Genomic DNA, 16,374 nt, shown 5'->3' with positions numbered 1-16,374 from the left:
AAGACCGAAACAAAGAAGTCATTAAGCATCTCTGCCATTTCCAAGTTTCCTGTTACTGTTTATCCCTCTTCACTAAGCAGTGGGCCTACCCTGTCTTTGGTCTTCCTCTTGCTTCTAATGTATTGATAAAATGTCTTCTTGTTTCCCTTTATTCCTGTAGCTAGTTTGAGCTCATTTTGTGCCTTTGCCTTTCTAAACTTGCCCCTGCATTCCTGTGTTGTTTGCCTATATTCATCCTTTGTAATCTGTCCTAGTTTCCATTTTTTATAAGACTCCTTTTTATTTTTTAGATCATGCAAGATCTCGTGGTTAAGCCAAGGTGGTCTTTTGCCACATTTTCTATCTTTCCTAACCAGCAGAATAGCTTGCTTTTGGGCCCTTAATAGTGTCCCTTTGAAAAACTGCCAACTCTCCTCAGTTGTTTTTCCCCTCAGTCTTGATTTCCATGGGACCTTACCTATCAGCTCTCTGAGCTTACCAAAATCCGCCTTCCTGAAATCCATTGTCTCTATTTTGCTGTACTCCCTTCTACCCTTCCTTAGAATTGCAAACTCTATGATTTCATGATCATTTTCACCCAAGCTGCCTTCTACTTTCAAATTCTCAACGAGTTCCTCCCTATTTGTTAAAATTAAGTCTAGAACAGCTTCCCCCCAGTAGCTTTTTCAACCTTCTGAAATAAAAAGTTGTCTGCAATGCAGTCCAAGAATTTGTTGGATAGTCTGTGCCCCGCTGTGTTATTTTCCCAACATATATTTGAATAGTTGGATAGTTCTGGTGTTCTGCTTTCTGTCTGTGTGACAAAAACCAGGGGAGAGGGCAAAGGGAAAGGCCCGAACACGACGGAGTGGAACTTTCTCTTATAATGCAGCTCCCCGTTCTTAGTCTATCTTTGCATGAAAAGATAAATTGGGAGTTATTTGAATTCTCTCAGACACATGCTTTGTAGGGAATAATCCTGCGATTGCTGGGAAATGGACTGGATTATTATTGTTGAAGTACCAATAATGTGCTCAGCCCTGTACCAGGCATCATGATGTGGATAACCTAGCAGATCTTTCCCATCTCTAATGTCTTTGAGTCACAGCAGACAGCAGCTGAGCACGTCAGAGATGGTCATGAGACAAAATTAAAGGGCTTATTTTGCTTCATGCTCAGTTCCTTTTCTGAGATAGCAGAAACCCCCAGTGTGTAACTTTGTGCTTGTTGTTACTCTTAAACAAAGCACACTAAGGAAAATGCTTCAAATGGTGAGGCAAAGACCATGACTCTTACACTTGGGAATGACCCGTGATGTTTTCTCAGATAATTCCTGCACTGATCCACTGAAAGCACACAGTGTGGTTTGTTCTCTGGAGGCAATGATTTAAACATGCAAACATTTCAGCAAACAACAAAAATTGCTGGCTCAGGGCTATTATCCTTGGAAGACACTAACAGTCATTCTCTTCTCACAGCCTATTGGCTCATGTTCCTACTCAGCAGAGGCAATGTGAAGGTTGATGATCATACAGACAACACTTGAAAGCTGGATGTATAAGGTTTTGGGGAGAAAATTAACTTTTAACTCCACTGAAATTCTAAGAGTGTCACTGATGGTCTAGGTGTATTTAATCCTGCCTCAGAGCACAAGGATGGACTAAATGGCTTCTTGAGGTCCCTTCCAGCTCTACATTTCTGTAATTCTATAGAAAAAAACCCTCCATTGAAATACGCTGGACAAGGAGAGCTTTTCAGAAAGGTAGTGTGGAACATATTGCTAAGAATATAGCTATTCTGTTTCTTTGTTGCCCTATGACTCCTTTATGCACCTTAAGTAGGATTCTGTGCTGCAGAAGCTCAGGGTAAAGGAGTAGACTAAAGTGGCTTTAAACCCCTTTTGCATCCTCTTAATCCTAGGCGGTTCTGGGGGCTGGACAGATAACTGGTGTATAGTAGGCAGCCCTAGAGGCCTCACTAAGTTACAGCAGCCTCCTTGGGCTGTTCAGTGAGCCACAGCACCAGAGACTAAAACCCCGGCCCTTACACACGTCTCCCCCTCCCAGCATGCCCCTACAGCACGACCTGTGAGGAGTGCTCAGAGCACAGCTTAGGGCTGTCTTTCTCAGAGCCTGTGCCAGGGCAATCCTCACTCAGAAGAACCCAGGTTTTTAGGGCCACTTTACACCACTCTGGGTCTGTAATCCATCACAAAGGAGTTGGAGTGAGGGTGAGGAGCTCATTCTTCTCTTCCATGCATGGAATACTATCCTGGGATTACTTCCTTTATCAGTGAAAACTAGGGTGACCAGATCACCCAAGTCAAATATCGGGATGCGGGGGAGGGGGGGGGCGTGGCAGGAGGGGGCGGGGCAAAAAAAAAACCACACACACACACACCCTTCCTCCACAAGCACTGGAGGGAGGCCCGGGAGACGCAGGGGAAGTGCGGGGCCGGGGTGAGTGAGAGTCCGGCCTGGCCCCGAGCGCAGGTAGGACTCAGTCGGGTGGTAGGGAGAGTAGGGGGGCGGCCCGCGGGGCCAGGCGGAGGCTGTTCTCCCCCCCGGTGTGGTGTTTAGATGCTGCTTGTAATTATTAGAACTGGGAGCACTGGCTGTTGGGAGTCTGAAAGGACAGGAAACGGGAAGGAGGGGGGAGGAGTTGAGGAGGCTGGGAGAGTTACAGAGTGTGCAGCTACAGCTTGGAGAAGAGACTTGCACTGTAAATAAAGTTCTGTTGAAGTTGTTAATACTTTGCCTGGTGGATACAACACCTGGGCAGCGGGACTCGGGAGCAGCCGCTGCTGCAGCTCCCACTGCCGCGGGGGGAGGAAGCGGCCGATGGCCAAGCTCGGCGGCTGTGGCTCTGGCGCCCGGGCCCGAACCCCCCGAGCCCGGGCCTGCTGCGGGGACCCAGCAGCGCGCACGCTGTGCCTAGCCCCTGGCCAGTCGCGTCTGGGCTGCTGCCCAGCTGGTGCTATCCTGCGGCGTCCCCGGAGTCGGGGCAGCAGGCCCCAGCCCCCCCGTCCCGCTCGGATCCCGCAGGGGTCATATTTTCCCAGTGATGTGATAAACAACTTCAATGCCAAAGAGAGAATGAATTTCAAAGCAAGTTGTTTAGGAAAGAGGAGACCTTAATTCCTCTTTTCAGCTCTTTTTCAGCAGTGATCAGATTAAATATCAGATCCCTACCACCACCACCTTTGAGTGTGTGCATTACAAAAACTGACTAATCTTTGAGCCTTGTATTAAGCAATGTTGAACATCTCCCAGCTGGTTTGCTGTGTTGCATTTTTGACCCCTTTGGAGACTGCAGTTATAGGCTTGGTTACTCCCTCAGTCTCCATGCCTCAGTAAATAAAAATAATATTCTGTCGGGGCAGACGTGTAGCAACATTTCAAGCTTCAAGAAAGAATTGGCATAAACGGTTCAGTGGAGGACAATGGAGTTCTGCAAAGATACCGCTATGGAAATGAATGATGGGTACAGAATTCCAGTGGTCGGATTTGGTACCTACGCCCCTGATACAGTGAGTAAACCTTTTACAGATTATTATACAATAGGAAGTTTGTGTTTGTTTTATGAAGTTTGCTACTGTGCATGAAAATGAGCGACTGACAGCACTAAGATCTAGATAGTGAGGGTAGGCACGGTACAGTTTCCTCCACAGAGCTCTCCATCCCGGCATGCAGCACTTTCTGCAGTTCCAACAATGGGCCCCATGCAGGTCTGCAATGAACTTCAGCTCTGACTTGCAGTCTGGTTAGCTGTTCCATTCATGGGCCCACATGCCCCTCTGCAATACACCTCAGTCCTGACCTGCTGCTTGCTTTGCTATTCCAGTTCTTTCCTCATTTAACTGCCAATTTGTTCTATACCGGGTAGTTTTTATACACTTGTGAAGGATTTCTATTCTGCAATATTTGGGAAAAGGAGGCAACGCAGCTTATCTTTGTTCATCCAGCTATTTGTTCACAGCTTGTTCTCCATTGAGTTATATCTTCTAAGTGCCTGTCTGACTATAAAAATGTATTCACAACTGCAGCTCCTACTGCTGTTTTTGGGAGTCCATTCCACACCTGAATTCCACATGCTGTGCTTAAAGGCATGTCTCCATGTCTTTCAGAGCTTTAATTTATGCTCCATTGTTTTTCACCCTGTTACTCTCTTGAGTAATTTTGTGTCATCCTCTCTGGGCCATTTAAAATGTTATACACCTCAGTAAGGACATGTACTTTCAGCACTACCCTGTATTTCAGGAACATCCCTCCAACGATAATACTAAGCTGATGACAGGTGAGTGTCACTTTTGAGTGAGGAGGGAGAAGAAGTTGGTGATCTTATTTGTAACTTAATCACTACTTACAGTCTGCCAGCACCATCTGTTATTTTTCTTCTCTCTCCCTCTCTCTCTCTGACTGTGTAGTTACATGTAAATACATGTTCTGTGCCAGATAAACAATAAATGTGCTGACACCATTCCAAACTGTATTTGCATCATGGGGTGAGCAAACAAAGACTGACCTTGAAAAGAATAGGGGACTTAGGTAATGGGATACAAAGCCTTTTATCTCTGTCACTCACTGGTTCAGAGTCCATCCAAATTAGTAGTGACTAAAAATCATTATGTTGTACTTACAGTACTTACGGCCCTCTCACCCATAGATCCCAAGCACTTTGCAATGGAAGGTCAGTATCACTATCCTAATTCTATACATAGAGAAACTGAAGAAAAAAACTTGCCCTAAGTCACCCATCAAGACCCAAATCTTGAAAATAGATTGGCATGGGCAGGCTCTTGAGTCCATGCAGAATCCCTTTAATGTCACACTCACTCATGTACAGGGTTGCCATCTTTCAGTTTCCCCAAAAGAGGACACTGCCTTGGGAGTGGGGGAGCTGCAGGGGGGTACAGTTGGGGGGTGCTGGAGGGATATGTGTGTACTGTGATCGGGTATTTGGGGGGCACTAGCAGGGTGTGTGTACTGGGAGCATAGGTGCAGGAACTAGGGGTGCTGGGGGTGCTGTGCCCCCTTGCTTTAAGTGGTTTCCATCATATACAGGGTTACAGTTTGGTTCAATGGCTCTCAGCACCCCCACTATGCAAATTGTTCCAGCACCTCTGACTGGGAGGAGGTACTTGGGGTGTGTGGGAGGAGGGTTTTTTGGGGGTGGTGGAGGGGTCTGTGTACTGGGAGTGGTATGCTGGAGGGGATATTTGGAGGGTACTAGAGGGGTGTGTGTACTGGGGGGGTATTTGGGCAGTGCTAGAGGGGGCACCTGTGGCCTCACGCTCGAGATGGGGGGCAGTGTTGTTCCCTGTCAGTGGCAGTGAGGCTGGCGTAGATCCAGGACGTGGCGCCAGCCATCAGTCAACGCCTCCCTGCCTCTCCTCCTCCCCAGGGCTGGGAGCAGGGACCTGGGTGGGCAAGATCTGGCAGCTGCAACTGCAGAGGAGGGACCAATCAGGGCGTGGAGACAGCTTTTTCTGAGCTTGCAACACCTGCTCCACAAAAATCCAGACATTTTATCTTATTTGAAAAGTCCACCTAGTCAGAGGGCTGTGTGGGTCAAACCTTTAGCTCCTTACTTGATTGTTATTCAGTCCTTCAGGCAGAACTCTCATTGACTCAGATAATTAAGGACCCTATACATTGACTCATTGTGCAGATTATCAGCATTCCAGTGGTTTAACTTGTGATACTCTCTGATGTATCAAGGGTTTCTGAAATCAATGGAGGTTGCACTGGTGTAAATTAGGACAGAACTTTCCCCCTCACTTTTAGGTGATTAGTGACTAAAAGTACGGTTCTAGTCTGAAAAGGGACTCTGTAAAAGTTATAGTGGGGTTCCATATTATTGTCTTTCAAGTGATTTCGGGATTAAATGTGTTCAATTTACAACTAAAAAAATGTATTTTCTGACTGCTAGGGCTGCAAAATTGACGTTCAACCTGAGAGGCAAGCTGTGTTCTTTTCTTCTTGTGTCCATCGTCAGTAAAAGGGTTGTGAAAGCCAAGTTCTGGTCTCAGTGACACCTGTGCCATCCCCTTATCTTTAATAGATTGGCCTATAGCCCTATAGAATTTAATAGGGATGAAAGTAATAAGATTTTATAGCAATTAAATAGAGTTCTTTAAATGGTGTCTAAAAGCTTATTGAATGTAATAGAAATTGATCACTTTTCTGAAAAAATTTTAAACCAATGTGAGACTTTATTAGAAAATTACATCTGTTCTATAGAATCTGTAGATTGGTTTAAAAATTCTGTAGAACTATGGTGATTGTCAATTAAATTCTATAGGACTTTTCCATGATGGAAAATTTACTTTTTTCACTAAAGTAAGCAGAGGTGAGTGTGAATACACGCAGAGAAAGTGTCTGAGTAAAAAGGTGACATTTTTGCAGTCACTGGAACCATGTCTGGCTCAGGGACCATTTAAAATATCGTCCCTGAGCCAGACATGTTGAGGCTTTTTCGTCTTTCTGTTTTTAATTCATAGGTTCCAAAAAGTAAATGTGAGGAGGCTGTAAAGGTGGCTATTGAAGTTGGCTACCGCCATATAGATGGAGCCTATTTATATGAGAATGAGGAGGAGGTTGGGCGTGCCATTCGAGAGAAGATTGCAGATGGAACAGTCAAAAGAGAGGACATATTTTACACAGGAAAGGTAAGTGGGTTTTGTTCTAAATCGCATCACTTGTTCTCTTGCTTCTTTCTGTGCTGCTTTTGGGCAGCAAGAAAACAGTGACTTCAGTGAGGGGGTAAGTCCAAGTTGTAGCAGGCTGAAAGGATTTGCCTGAAACCCCCCACCTGTTACCAGGTGCTAATCCTGTGGATAAAGGATTATATGCCCTAGTACCAGCTGGAGCTTTAGCAGGCATGGTGCCTAGATACAGTTACCAGATAAAAACTACATTGAACTGAAGTTAAGGGTGAGTACGTGTTAGTAACTTAAGGCTAAAAGCATTACAGGGATGCTGTAATTTTCCCAAAACCAATCATTACAGACCAGGTGATAGAGATTTAAGGGTATACTTGAAAGAAATCCAAATATGTTAAGCTATGGAAATACACAGGTTAGGCACCTAAACGATCTTAACTCCTCCAACTGTAACTATGTATGCAATAGCCATATAATTACGATTGGTGCATTATTTGTGGTCCCAGACTGGATTAAATTGATTTTTGAAAGACACATTAGTTGTTTCCATTTTCTACCCTCATGGTGCCCCTACAAGACAGAGTTCCTGTATGAATGTTCACTTTTTAATGCTGCAGAGTATGATGATGCAACATTAATTAAATGTCGGGCACCCTTAGACTTTGTATATTATTAAAATTAAAATTTGGATAAAATAATGCATAATATACTGTGTATACACTGACTTGATAAATAATGCATAATATACTGTGTATTTCTTGCTTGAGATATAGCAGAATAAAGTTATTTAGGGAATCAGCCTTGTGAACATACAATTCTGATGGCATTTGTTCTCTTTTCACTTTTTACAGCTTTGGAGCACCTTTAACGCTTCTGAGATGGTCCCCTCAGCCCTGGAAAAGTCACTGAAAAGCTTGCAGTTTGACTACATTGATCTCTATATTATTCATACACCCCTATCTTTAAAGGTAAAAAAAAAAGTTCTGTCTGAACACAGGAGAATCTTGTCCCCACAGTTCCCCTTTTGCTTTAAGACAGACTGTAAGTTAACTGCTTGATTCAGAGACATTGCTGTAAGGAACAAGGGGCTTTACAATAGCAATCAATTTCCCTACGTATATTTCTTCCAGATCAGATGTAAAATGGGCTTTCATTTATATTAGGGATGCAGAGATAATCAAGAGACCTGATGGACTGAACATCCATCAGTTTCAGAATGAACTTTGCACTTAAAAATAAAAGTGAAATGTGCTGTGCTGAGTTACTGACATGTCACAATAGCTTAATATATTTCCAGAATTTCTCCAGAAAGCAATTCATGTCATCAAGTGCCATACCGAAGGGGAGGTTTATCTGATTATATTGTTTCTTTTGTTTTTAAGCCTGGAGATGATTTATTCCCAGTGGATGGAAATGGAAAATTGATTTTTTATAACGTAGACCTGTGTGCCACTTGGGAGGTGGGTATCATGTACAAGTATAACATGAAAACACCTTTGCAAAACTGCCATGAAAACTTACCAGGCCAGGCACAAAATCTACATACCCATGATTGTATGAAAAAACAAAAATCAGATCTATATTTCAAGGCATAAGCCAAATTCTAAGAGGGGTTTAGGAAGAAACTTTTCTTGGAGGTGGGTTATTTCATTGTGGATTTCTTGTATCTTCCTCTAAAGCAGCTGGTAGAGGTCACTCTTGGAACAGGACAAAATGGCCCACTGGTTTGCTCCAGTATGGCAGTTCCTATGATCCTACTCACCTGCAGAAAAATGTTACTCACCTGGGAGAATGGGCGCATGGAATATTGTAAAGCGGGGCAGTCAGTAGGCGGGCCATGGGCCAAAACCAGGCCGCCAGATCCTTTTGAACAGACCCTGAAATCTTTTTATTTACTTATTGTCATTGTTGTTATTGCAAAGTGAAAAATGTTTCTCGGGAGTCTGGACCTTGCCTGTGCCTTGACCAAGAAATTTGAACCTTGACCAAAAATAATTGACTACCCCTTTTGTAAGGCTATGTTAAGATACAAGGCAGTTCTTTATTAGTCCAGTAATGATGACTAAGATGTGTTGTGAGAATCCCTCCTGATGCTGTTTTTCTAAAAGAAACAAAGAGCTTCTCTAAACACAAATGTTACTGTTTATCTCCCTTCTGGGGGAAAGAAGCTATGCCAGTATTAAGCACCCTTACATCAGTATAACAGCATCCACACCAGGGGTTTACTGGTACAACTGTTTTGATTAAAAAAACAAACAAACCCCTAACTGAGATAGTTATACCTGGTACAAAAACCACGTGTGGACCAGGCCTAAAAGTTACATGGTCTCAGGCTGCCATGGAAACCTCCTGGAGGAAAGAGGGGGAGGGGCAAGAAAGAAAATGGAGGAAGAATTGACCTAGATTTTATTAGCTTTTTTCTCTACTATTTCTTTGTACCTGTTTCCTTGCTGCAACGGGGGTATGTACACCACCTATACATTAGGGAGTCCAATCCTCGGGCCCTTTCCCAGCTACTTTCCATTGCTCAGGCAAACCACAGTTCATCAAAACTCACGTTGTCGTCACATGAGAGGCCTAAGACTAGAGCTAGGTAAATGACTGATCTTTCAGTTTGGAAAATTCAAAAAAAAAAAAAATGGTTCGGGTTGAACTGTATCTGAAGCTTTCCAGAACTTTCTGTGAATTGAAAAAGTCCGTTTTGGTCTGTTCCATAGCAGGGATTCTCTAACCACTGGGCTAAACTTTATTAATGGGGTGGCTGCTAGGGTTAACACCTGACTGGTGTTAGGCCGACCTGGCCAGTTTTTTTATGGATTTGCCAGTTGCCAGAAAAATTATTTAATCTGCCAGGTTTTTTTACATGGGTCTAAAGATTTGCATTATCATCACAATACACTGGGATATCTAGTGTTAAAAGTTTCTGTGTCCAGCTAAAGATGCTTCAGTGTTCCCACTTGCACAGTTTAAGCAATAACAGATCAAAACTGTTGAAAATACAACAGCCATCTGCCCAGTGCCCACCACCACACAAGCACACCACATGTATGTGCGAGAGTGAGGAGACATGCAATGTTATCAATCTTATCTATATGTGTTATCTCTGTAGATACAATGAGTGGCTGTTGGGGGGCGTTGCGGAGCTACTTAGTGGGGGGGTTGTGCTGGATTTTTTTCATTTCTAAGGTAGTAACCCTAATGGCCGCACCACCATGATCACCAATTCCTTCTCCTCATCTGGCCATTTTATGAATTGCCAAAACTATTCATGTCCAATTCTCGAATAGTTTTGGGTCAATTGAAACCACATTTTTTGTCGAGTAAACTATTTGTCTGAAAAATGTCTCACAGCAGTATCCAGGACTGATGATACAGGGGGGTTCTAGGTCAGAACTGAAGTGCCCAGTTTTCCCAACTCTCACAGTTTTATTGTGAGTCTCATGATATTTACTATTTTTCTTAAAGCACAACTCCTGGAATGGTGTTATTATGTGCTAATCTCAGCTTTCATTTAAACAAAACAAGTAACTTTCTAGACCCCCATGGGTTTGGAGAGAAGCTTCTAAACATGACTCAGGTAAACCCTAAAGGTTCAAAAACCAAAAGGTAAATAAAAAGAGCCCCTCCTTTTTTAAGTCTCATGTTTTTTTAACCAGATATTTTCGGGCCTGATTTGTGCTTTTTGAACACCTGGGCTTGGCAATACTGAGTGCACCAACAGATCTCTGTAGAGAAGTAACGCAATGACAGCAAAAAACCAAAGCAGTCTCTAGTATATGCTAATAGGCGCCAGTCCTGCAAGCTGCAGTTTGCAGACACCCGTGCTATAGGCACCAGTGATAATGGACCTGACCATATTTTCTTTCCCAGGCCATGGAGGCATGTAAAGATGCAGGCTTGGTGAAGTCCATTGGAGTGTCCAACTTCAACCGCAGACAGCTGGAGATGATCTTGAACAAACCTGGACTCAAGTACAAACCTGTCTGCAACCAGGTAACACTCTTAGCTTCGGCTAAAATGAAGGCCCAGAAGGGTTCATTGTGATTCCATAAAGCGAACTGGAAAACAAGAGTCATGCAGCAGAGCCTGGGAGAGAGAGAAGGGCTAGAAGGCAACCCAAGCCAAGTGAGGCAAAGCCAGGTCACTCTGCACTTTGCTGTGCTTCTCCTTTCTCCTGGAAACACCGATTCAGATAGTAATGAACTTCCATAGAAATCAGACTGTATTTTAAGGGAAAATATAAGAAAATCTACTCCTGTCTTGGGGGCTTTCTCCTCTGGAAAATACTTATGCTCTTGTTTTTAGCCAAGCTTCAATGAGGATTCAAATATTAAGTGTGCAATTATATTTCAGCTGCTTAACTGCAGGCACATTTCTTTTCGCCTACAACAGTACCCTTTTAAATACCGAGCTGATTTGCAGGTGCAGTCAGGTATTTAGATTTCTCAGTACATGCAGTTACCGGCACCAATAAATGTGCCTGCCTTTAACTACCGACACACACTGGAGGCCATTTTGGACATGTAGGATAGAGATAATGATGATGTTAGGTGATGAGAAGTATTTGAGTTTTTACCCTTCTGGCCCGGATATATTTTATAGGTTGGCCTTTAGGTAAGGAGTCTGGTATGTTCTTGTAACATTAATATTTAAAGTTTGCAAGGTTACCTAAAGGATTGTATTTTATTTCAAAGGAAGTTATTTGATATTTTAATACAATTTATCTTCTTAAAGTAGAAATGCACCTAGATGCTCTGGTGAAAGGCATATTATAAACACCTAGATAAATGAAGCCGATGATAATAGATAATTGGGGGGAGGGGAGTTGTGTGACTGTCACTGTTTGTACAATTGGAAATCTCTATTTTTCTAATGCTTCAGGTTGAATGTCATCCTTACCTCAACCAAAGGAAATTGCTGGAGTTCTGCAAATCCAAAAATATTGTCCTGGTGGCTTTTAGTGCCTTGGGATCTCACAGAGATGAGCGATGGTAAGGAAAGAAGCTGACTGTAGAGTCTCATTACTGAAAGAATGCATCTGATTCTCCACCTCCTTGATCTTGTGTGGTCATTTACATGGGTGGAAAGTGGGCATAGCATGCTACCAAATTGGCATGGCTGTGTTTTGCACCCATTTGGTACAGATATAAATGATCACACAAGGAGACAGGCAGTGGAGAATCAGGCCCAATATGTTTGCTAAATATCTGATGATAAATGAGTATCGCCTCCAACAGGCTCAGCTCTCACTGATCCTGAGATCAGATACGCTCACTCCGTGTCTGTATTTCCTTGCAGGGTGGATCAAAGCACTCCGCTTCTGCTGGAGGATCCAATACTGAACGCTCTGGCCAAAAAATACAACCGAAGCCCAGCTCTAGTAGCCCTGCGCTACCAGCTGCAGCGTGGTGTGGTGGTCCTGGCCAAGAGCTTCACCAGAGAGCATATTGAAGACAACTTCAAGGTAAAGCAGTGGAAAGGAGAAATACCATTAGAAACGCTCACAAGTTTGCAAATAGTGGATGTAAAATATCACTGATAGCTCCTGCCCTACATGGACATGGCACCTCAAGTTGAGGACTGATGGCACCTCCATGCACCGTCCACCTGCATATAGCCAAGCTCCTTAGGACAGGGACTGTCATTTGCCCTGTGTTTGTGCAGTCCCTCGCACAATTCGAGCCCAGGTTGGTTAAGGCCACTAGGTGCTACTGCAATATAAAGGTTGCATTAGTTATAAAGGGACATTTCAGAGAGAGATTTGTTGGACAAAGACCAAAGTGTTATACTGTACGTGTTTCTCATTACCAAGTGAAGCTATAAGCAACTCAGGCAACACAAATTAATTCATGCAGAGAGGTTTTGTTCAGAATTTCTCTGCTAATCTAGAGCCAAATTCTGAGGTCTTTACTCAGTTTCTGCTCAGTTGTTCAGTTCAGTTGTTACTTAATCCTGACTTGGGCAAAATTCACATAGTGCTCAGTAAGTAATGATTGGGTGAGAACTTCAGTATCTGGCCTTTGATACACATGCAGCAGCAATGTGCTGGGCCCATAACCCAGAGGTTAGTGGATTAAAATCATCCTCTACTAGGTTGCATTTGGGAGAGGGAGGTTGGTTCAGTAATTGGGGCACTGGACTAGGCTGTGGAAGTCGCAGGTTCCATTCCCTACTCTGCCATGGATTTCCTGTGTGACCTTCGGCAAGTCAGTTACTCTCTCTCTGCCTGCGTGTTGTTTTCCATTACAAATGGGGATGATGATAGAGATGCGTCCCTACCTCCTAGAGGTGTTGTGAGTATAAACACAATAAAGATTGGGAAGTGCTTTGAAATCTACCGATGAAAAATGCCATATAAGAAATAGATATTATTATTATTTCAGTGACGGACACTCTAAATGACTAGCCTGTTAGAACAAATGAAATCCCTTCCTGCTTTATGAAGGGCCAATTTGGTCCATCCCATAGGCAAATCTGATGATTAGCATTTTTTTCTCTGACAGGTGTTTGACTTCCAGTTGACAGAAGAGGACATGAAAGCTATTGATAGCCTGAACCAAAACCTTCGCTATGACCCATATCAAGAGTGAGTTGCAGTACTTGGGTTTTAAGAATTTTTAAGTGTGTAGAAATCAACTGTGGGCAATACAGCCTGACAAAAGACAGATTGTGCTAGTCTCGCAGCACAGTCAGGTTTGATACCTTCCTGTAGGTCCTGCAATGCAGCAGGCAGTAGAAATTTGGAATCTAAGAGTATGTCTACACTACGAAATTAGGTCGAATTTATAGAAGCCGGTTTTATAGATATCGGTTTTATACAGTCGATTGTGTGTGTCCCCACATAAAATGCTCTAAGTGCATGAAGCTGGCGGACCGCATCCACAGTACCGAGGCTAGCGTCGACTTCTGGAGTGTTGCACTGTGGGTAGCTATCCCACAGTTCCTGCAGTCTCCACCACCCATTGGAATTCTGGGTTGAGATCCCAATGCCTGATGATGCAAAACAGTGTCGCGGGGGGTCCTGGGTACATGCCATCAGGCCCCTTCCCCTCCGTCAGAGCAACGGCAGACAATCGATTCGCACCTTTTTACCTGGGTTACCTGTGCAGACAACATACCACGGCAAGCATGGAGCCCGCTCAGCTCAGCTCACCGTCACCATATGTCATCTGGGTGCCGGCAGACATGGTACTGCATTGCTACACAGCAGCAGCCCCTTGCCTTTTGGCAGTAGATGGTGTATTACGACTGGTATCCGTCGTCGTCGTACTCCAGTTCAATCAGAGGCACCTGGGCAGACATGCTTTGTCTCCTGGAGACTCAGTCCTGCCAGCAGTCCTATTGAACCGTCTTGACGATGATGGCTAGCAGTCGTAGTACAGTATCTTCTGCCAAGCACCCAGAAGATGCCGAGGGCTATCAGTCATGCTGCACCGTCTGCTGCCAGCTTAAGATGTAAAAAATAGATGTATTCATTTGCTTCCCCCTCCCTCCGTGAAATCAACGGCCTGCTAAACCCAGGGTTTTGAGTTCAATCTTTGGGGGGGCCATTCTGTGTGACAGTTGTTTGTGTTTCTCCCTGATGCACAGCCACCTTTGTTGATTTTAATTCCCTGGACCTGTACGCCATGTCGTCAGTCACCCCTCCCTCCCTCCGTCAGTTTCGAGGGGCTTTTCCTGTCTACCTGGTCAGTGCATCTGAGTTGAGAGTGCTGTCCAGAGCGGTCACAATGAAGCACTGTGGGATAGCTCCCGGAGGCCAATAACGTCGAATTCCGTCCACACTACCCCAAATCCGACCCGCAAAGGTCGATTTTAGCGCTAATCCCCTCGTCGAAGGTGGAGTAAAGAAACCGGTTTAAAGGGCCCTTTAAGTCGAAAGAAAGGGCTTCGTCATGTGGACGTGTCCAGGCTTAATTCGATTTAACCCTGCTAAAGTCGACCTAAACTCGTAGTGTAGACCAGGGCTAAGGCTCACCATCAGTTCTTTGCTCCCTAGACAGCACAGACTAGAAAGTTCTTGGAGTGTCTCTCAGTAATTGCTTTGGACGCTGACAAGCTCTCGCGGGCAAGAAGCTTTTCCTGGCAATCAGACCTGTCTCAATCATCCTATTAATTCCGGTTATATCCTCTTATAAGGACATTAAATAATCCTTGATGATTATCATAAGTGTTGCATAGTTTGCATAATGCGTAAATGGAAGCCACATCTTAACTGCTTGCAGTTTGCATGGGGATATTTCATGGAAATTAAACAGCTGTTATCTGCATTTTGTTTTTTAGAAGTTTGGACCATCCTGAGTATCCATTTGCTGATGACTATTAAAGAGGATTCATTTGCAATTCCTATGTTGTTAGCAAATAGTAATAATGCTCTATACCTAGGGCCAATTCTAGAGGAAAAATACCATTTATAACACCGTTTCCATCAACTTCTCTACTGTGTAATTTAACCTAAACAGTAAGCAGCTAAATCTTATCCTTACAATGACTTGTCTTCTTGCTTTTGATAATGCTGAGGGGGGAAAGGGGTATTTTGTATATAATCAGTTCCTGCCCCTGATCTTTCATAAATATTTTGTCTTCATTCTGAGCTGCCAGAACTTAATCCCTGGGAATGCACTGTGCCTCTTGAAAATCTCAGCCAAGCTAGTGTGTAAAAATTTAGTGACTAACCAAACATTAGATGGTGGTATAGCCTTGTTCATTCCAGGATTTTAGGTAGACAAGGTGGGTGAGGTATTATCTTTTATTGGATTGGTTTCTGTAAGTCAATGAGGCAAGCTTTTGAGTTACACACAGCCTACACGACCTGAAGGAGAGCTCTGTGTAAGCTCGAAAGCTTGTCTCTTTCACCAACAGAAGTTGGTCCTATAAAAGATATTACCTCACCCCCCTTGTCTCTCAAACATCAGGTACTCATTTATGGCTCAATCCTGGAGCACTCCCATGGGAGTGGAGGATGCTCAGGTTTGATGTCAGCTAGCATCTCAGTACTATCACTGAGCTCATCAGGCACAAATTTTCACTTAACACAATCCTGCCCTCATAACAAATATGTCACAGTATCTGTCAAACTAAATGAAGAGGAAATAGAAGCTCTGAGCTCCATTTAGAGACTTATTTAGCATATTTCATTTGACTCCATCATAATAATAAAAATTCTCAATACACCCATTCCTTTCGCTTTTCCTCCATTTCTTTTATATGCTGACAAGAAGGGGGTTGGTCACACTGGGTTTATAGCAATCTGCAATTCTCAGGGAAGCAGGTGGTTGGCTCTGCTGCCCTCTGGTGGCTGCCAGGAAAGTCTGACAGGAAAGTGGACTTAAAAGATAAGAAGTACAGTGAGGGACAGGCACCTGTTCTCTACATACAGACCTCTGACCTGTTAAGATGAAATTTAATTTTGCTGTGGAGAGATGAAATCCCTGAGGACTTACGTTTCGTGTCTTTAATGAGAGGAGTTTCTTTGATTTTGTTCCTAATTCTGTAGAACTATGTTTTGTGAGACTGATGTGTTCATGTGTTAATGCAGCATTCAGGATGGGAGTTTAATCACAAGTCAAATGTTTTATAGTCAGAGATGCCACAACAATTCCAGGCTTCTTAGCCTATGCATCATAATACGGCCTTTCAATATATAACAGCACACAATATATTTGCAGTCCAAAAATACTACATCTGTGCATCCACAGTGATGGACAGTGGCACTGCCTTTGCATTGCATT

The 16,374-nt window shown here is 43.6% G+C and overlaps 1 protein-coding gene across 1 annotated transcript; it reads left to right on the top strand.

Annotated features, from left to right (window-relative positions):
- Positions 1-3,421: 3,421 nt before the first annotated feature.
- LOC135889181 (prostaglandin-E(2) 9-reductase-like) lies at positions 3,422-14,969 on the top strand. Its single transcript, XM_065417007.1, has 9 exons — positions 3,422-3,508; positions 6,482-6,649; positions 7,495-7,611; positions 8,026-8,103; positions 10,514-10,636; positions 11,525-11,634; positions 11,942-12,107; positions 13,147-13,229; positions 14,927-14,969. Exons 1-9 carry the CDS (start codon positions 3,422-3,424, stop codon positions 14,967-14,969), a joined length of 975 nt encoding a protein of 324 aa, XP_065273079.1.
- The last annotated feature ends 1,405 nt before the right edge of the window (positions 14,970-16,374 follow it).

Source organism: Emys orbicularis, chromosome 1 (genome assembly GCF_028017835.1).
Source record: "Emys orbicularis isolate rEmyOrb1 chromosome 1, rEmyOrb1.hap1, whole genome shotgun sequence".
NCBI lineage: Eukaryota > Metazoa > Chordata > Testudines > Emydidae > Emys > Emys orbicularis.
Note: the sequence above shows the minus strand (reverse complement) of the source record. Positions and strands in the feature narration are given on the sequence as shown.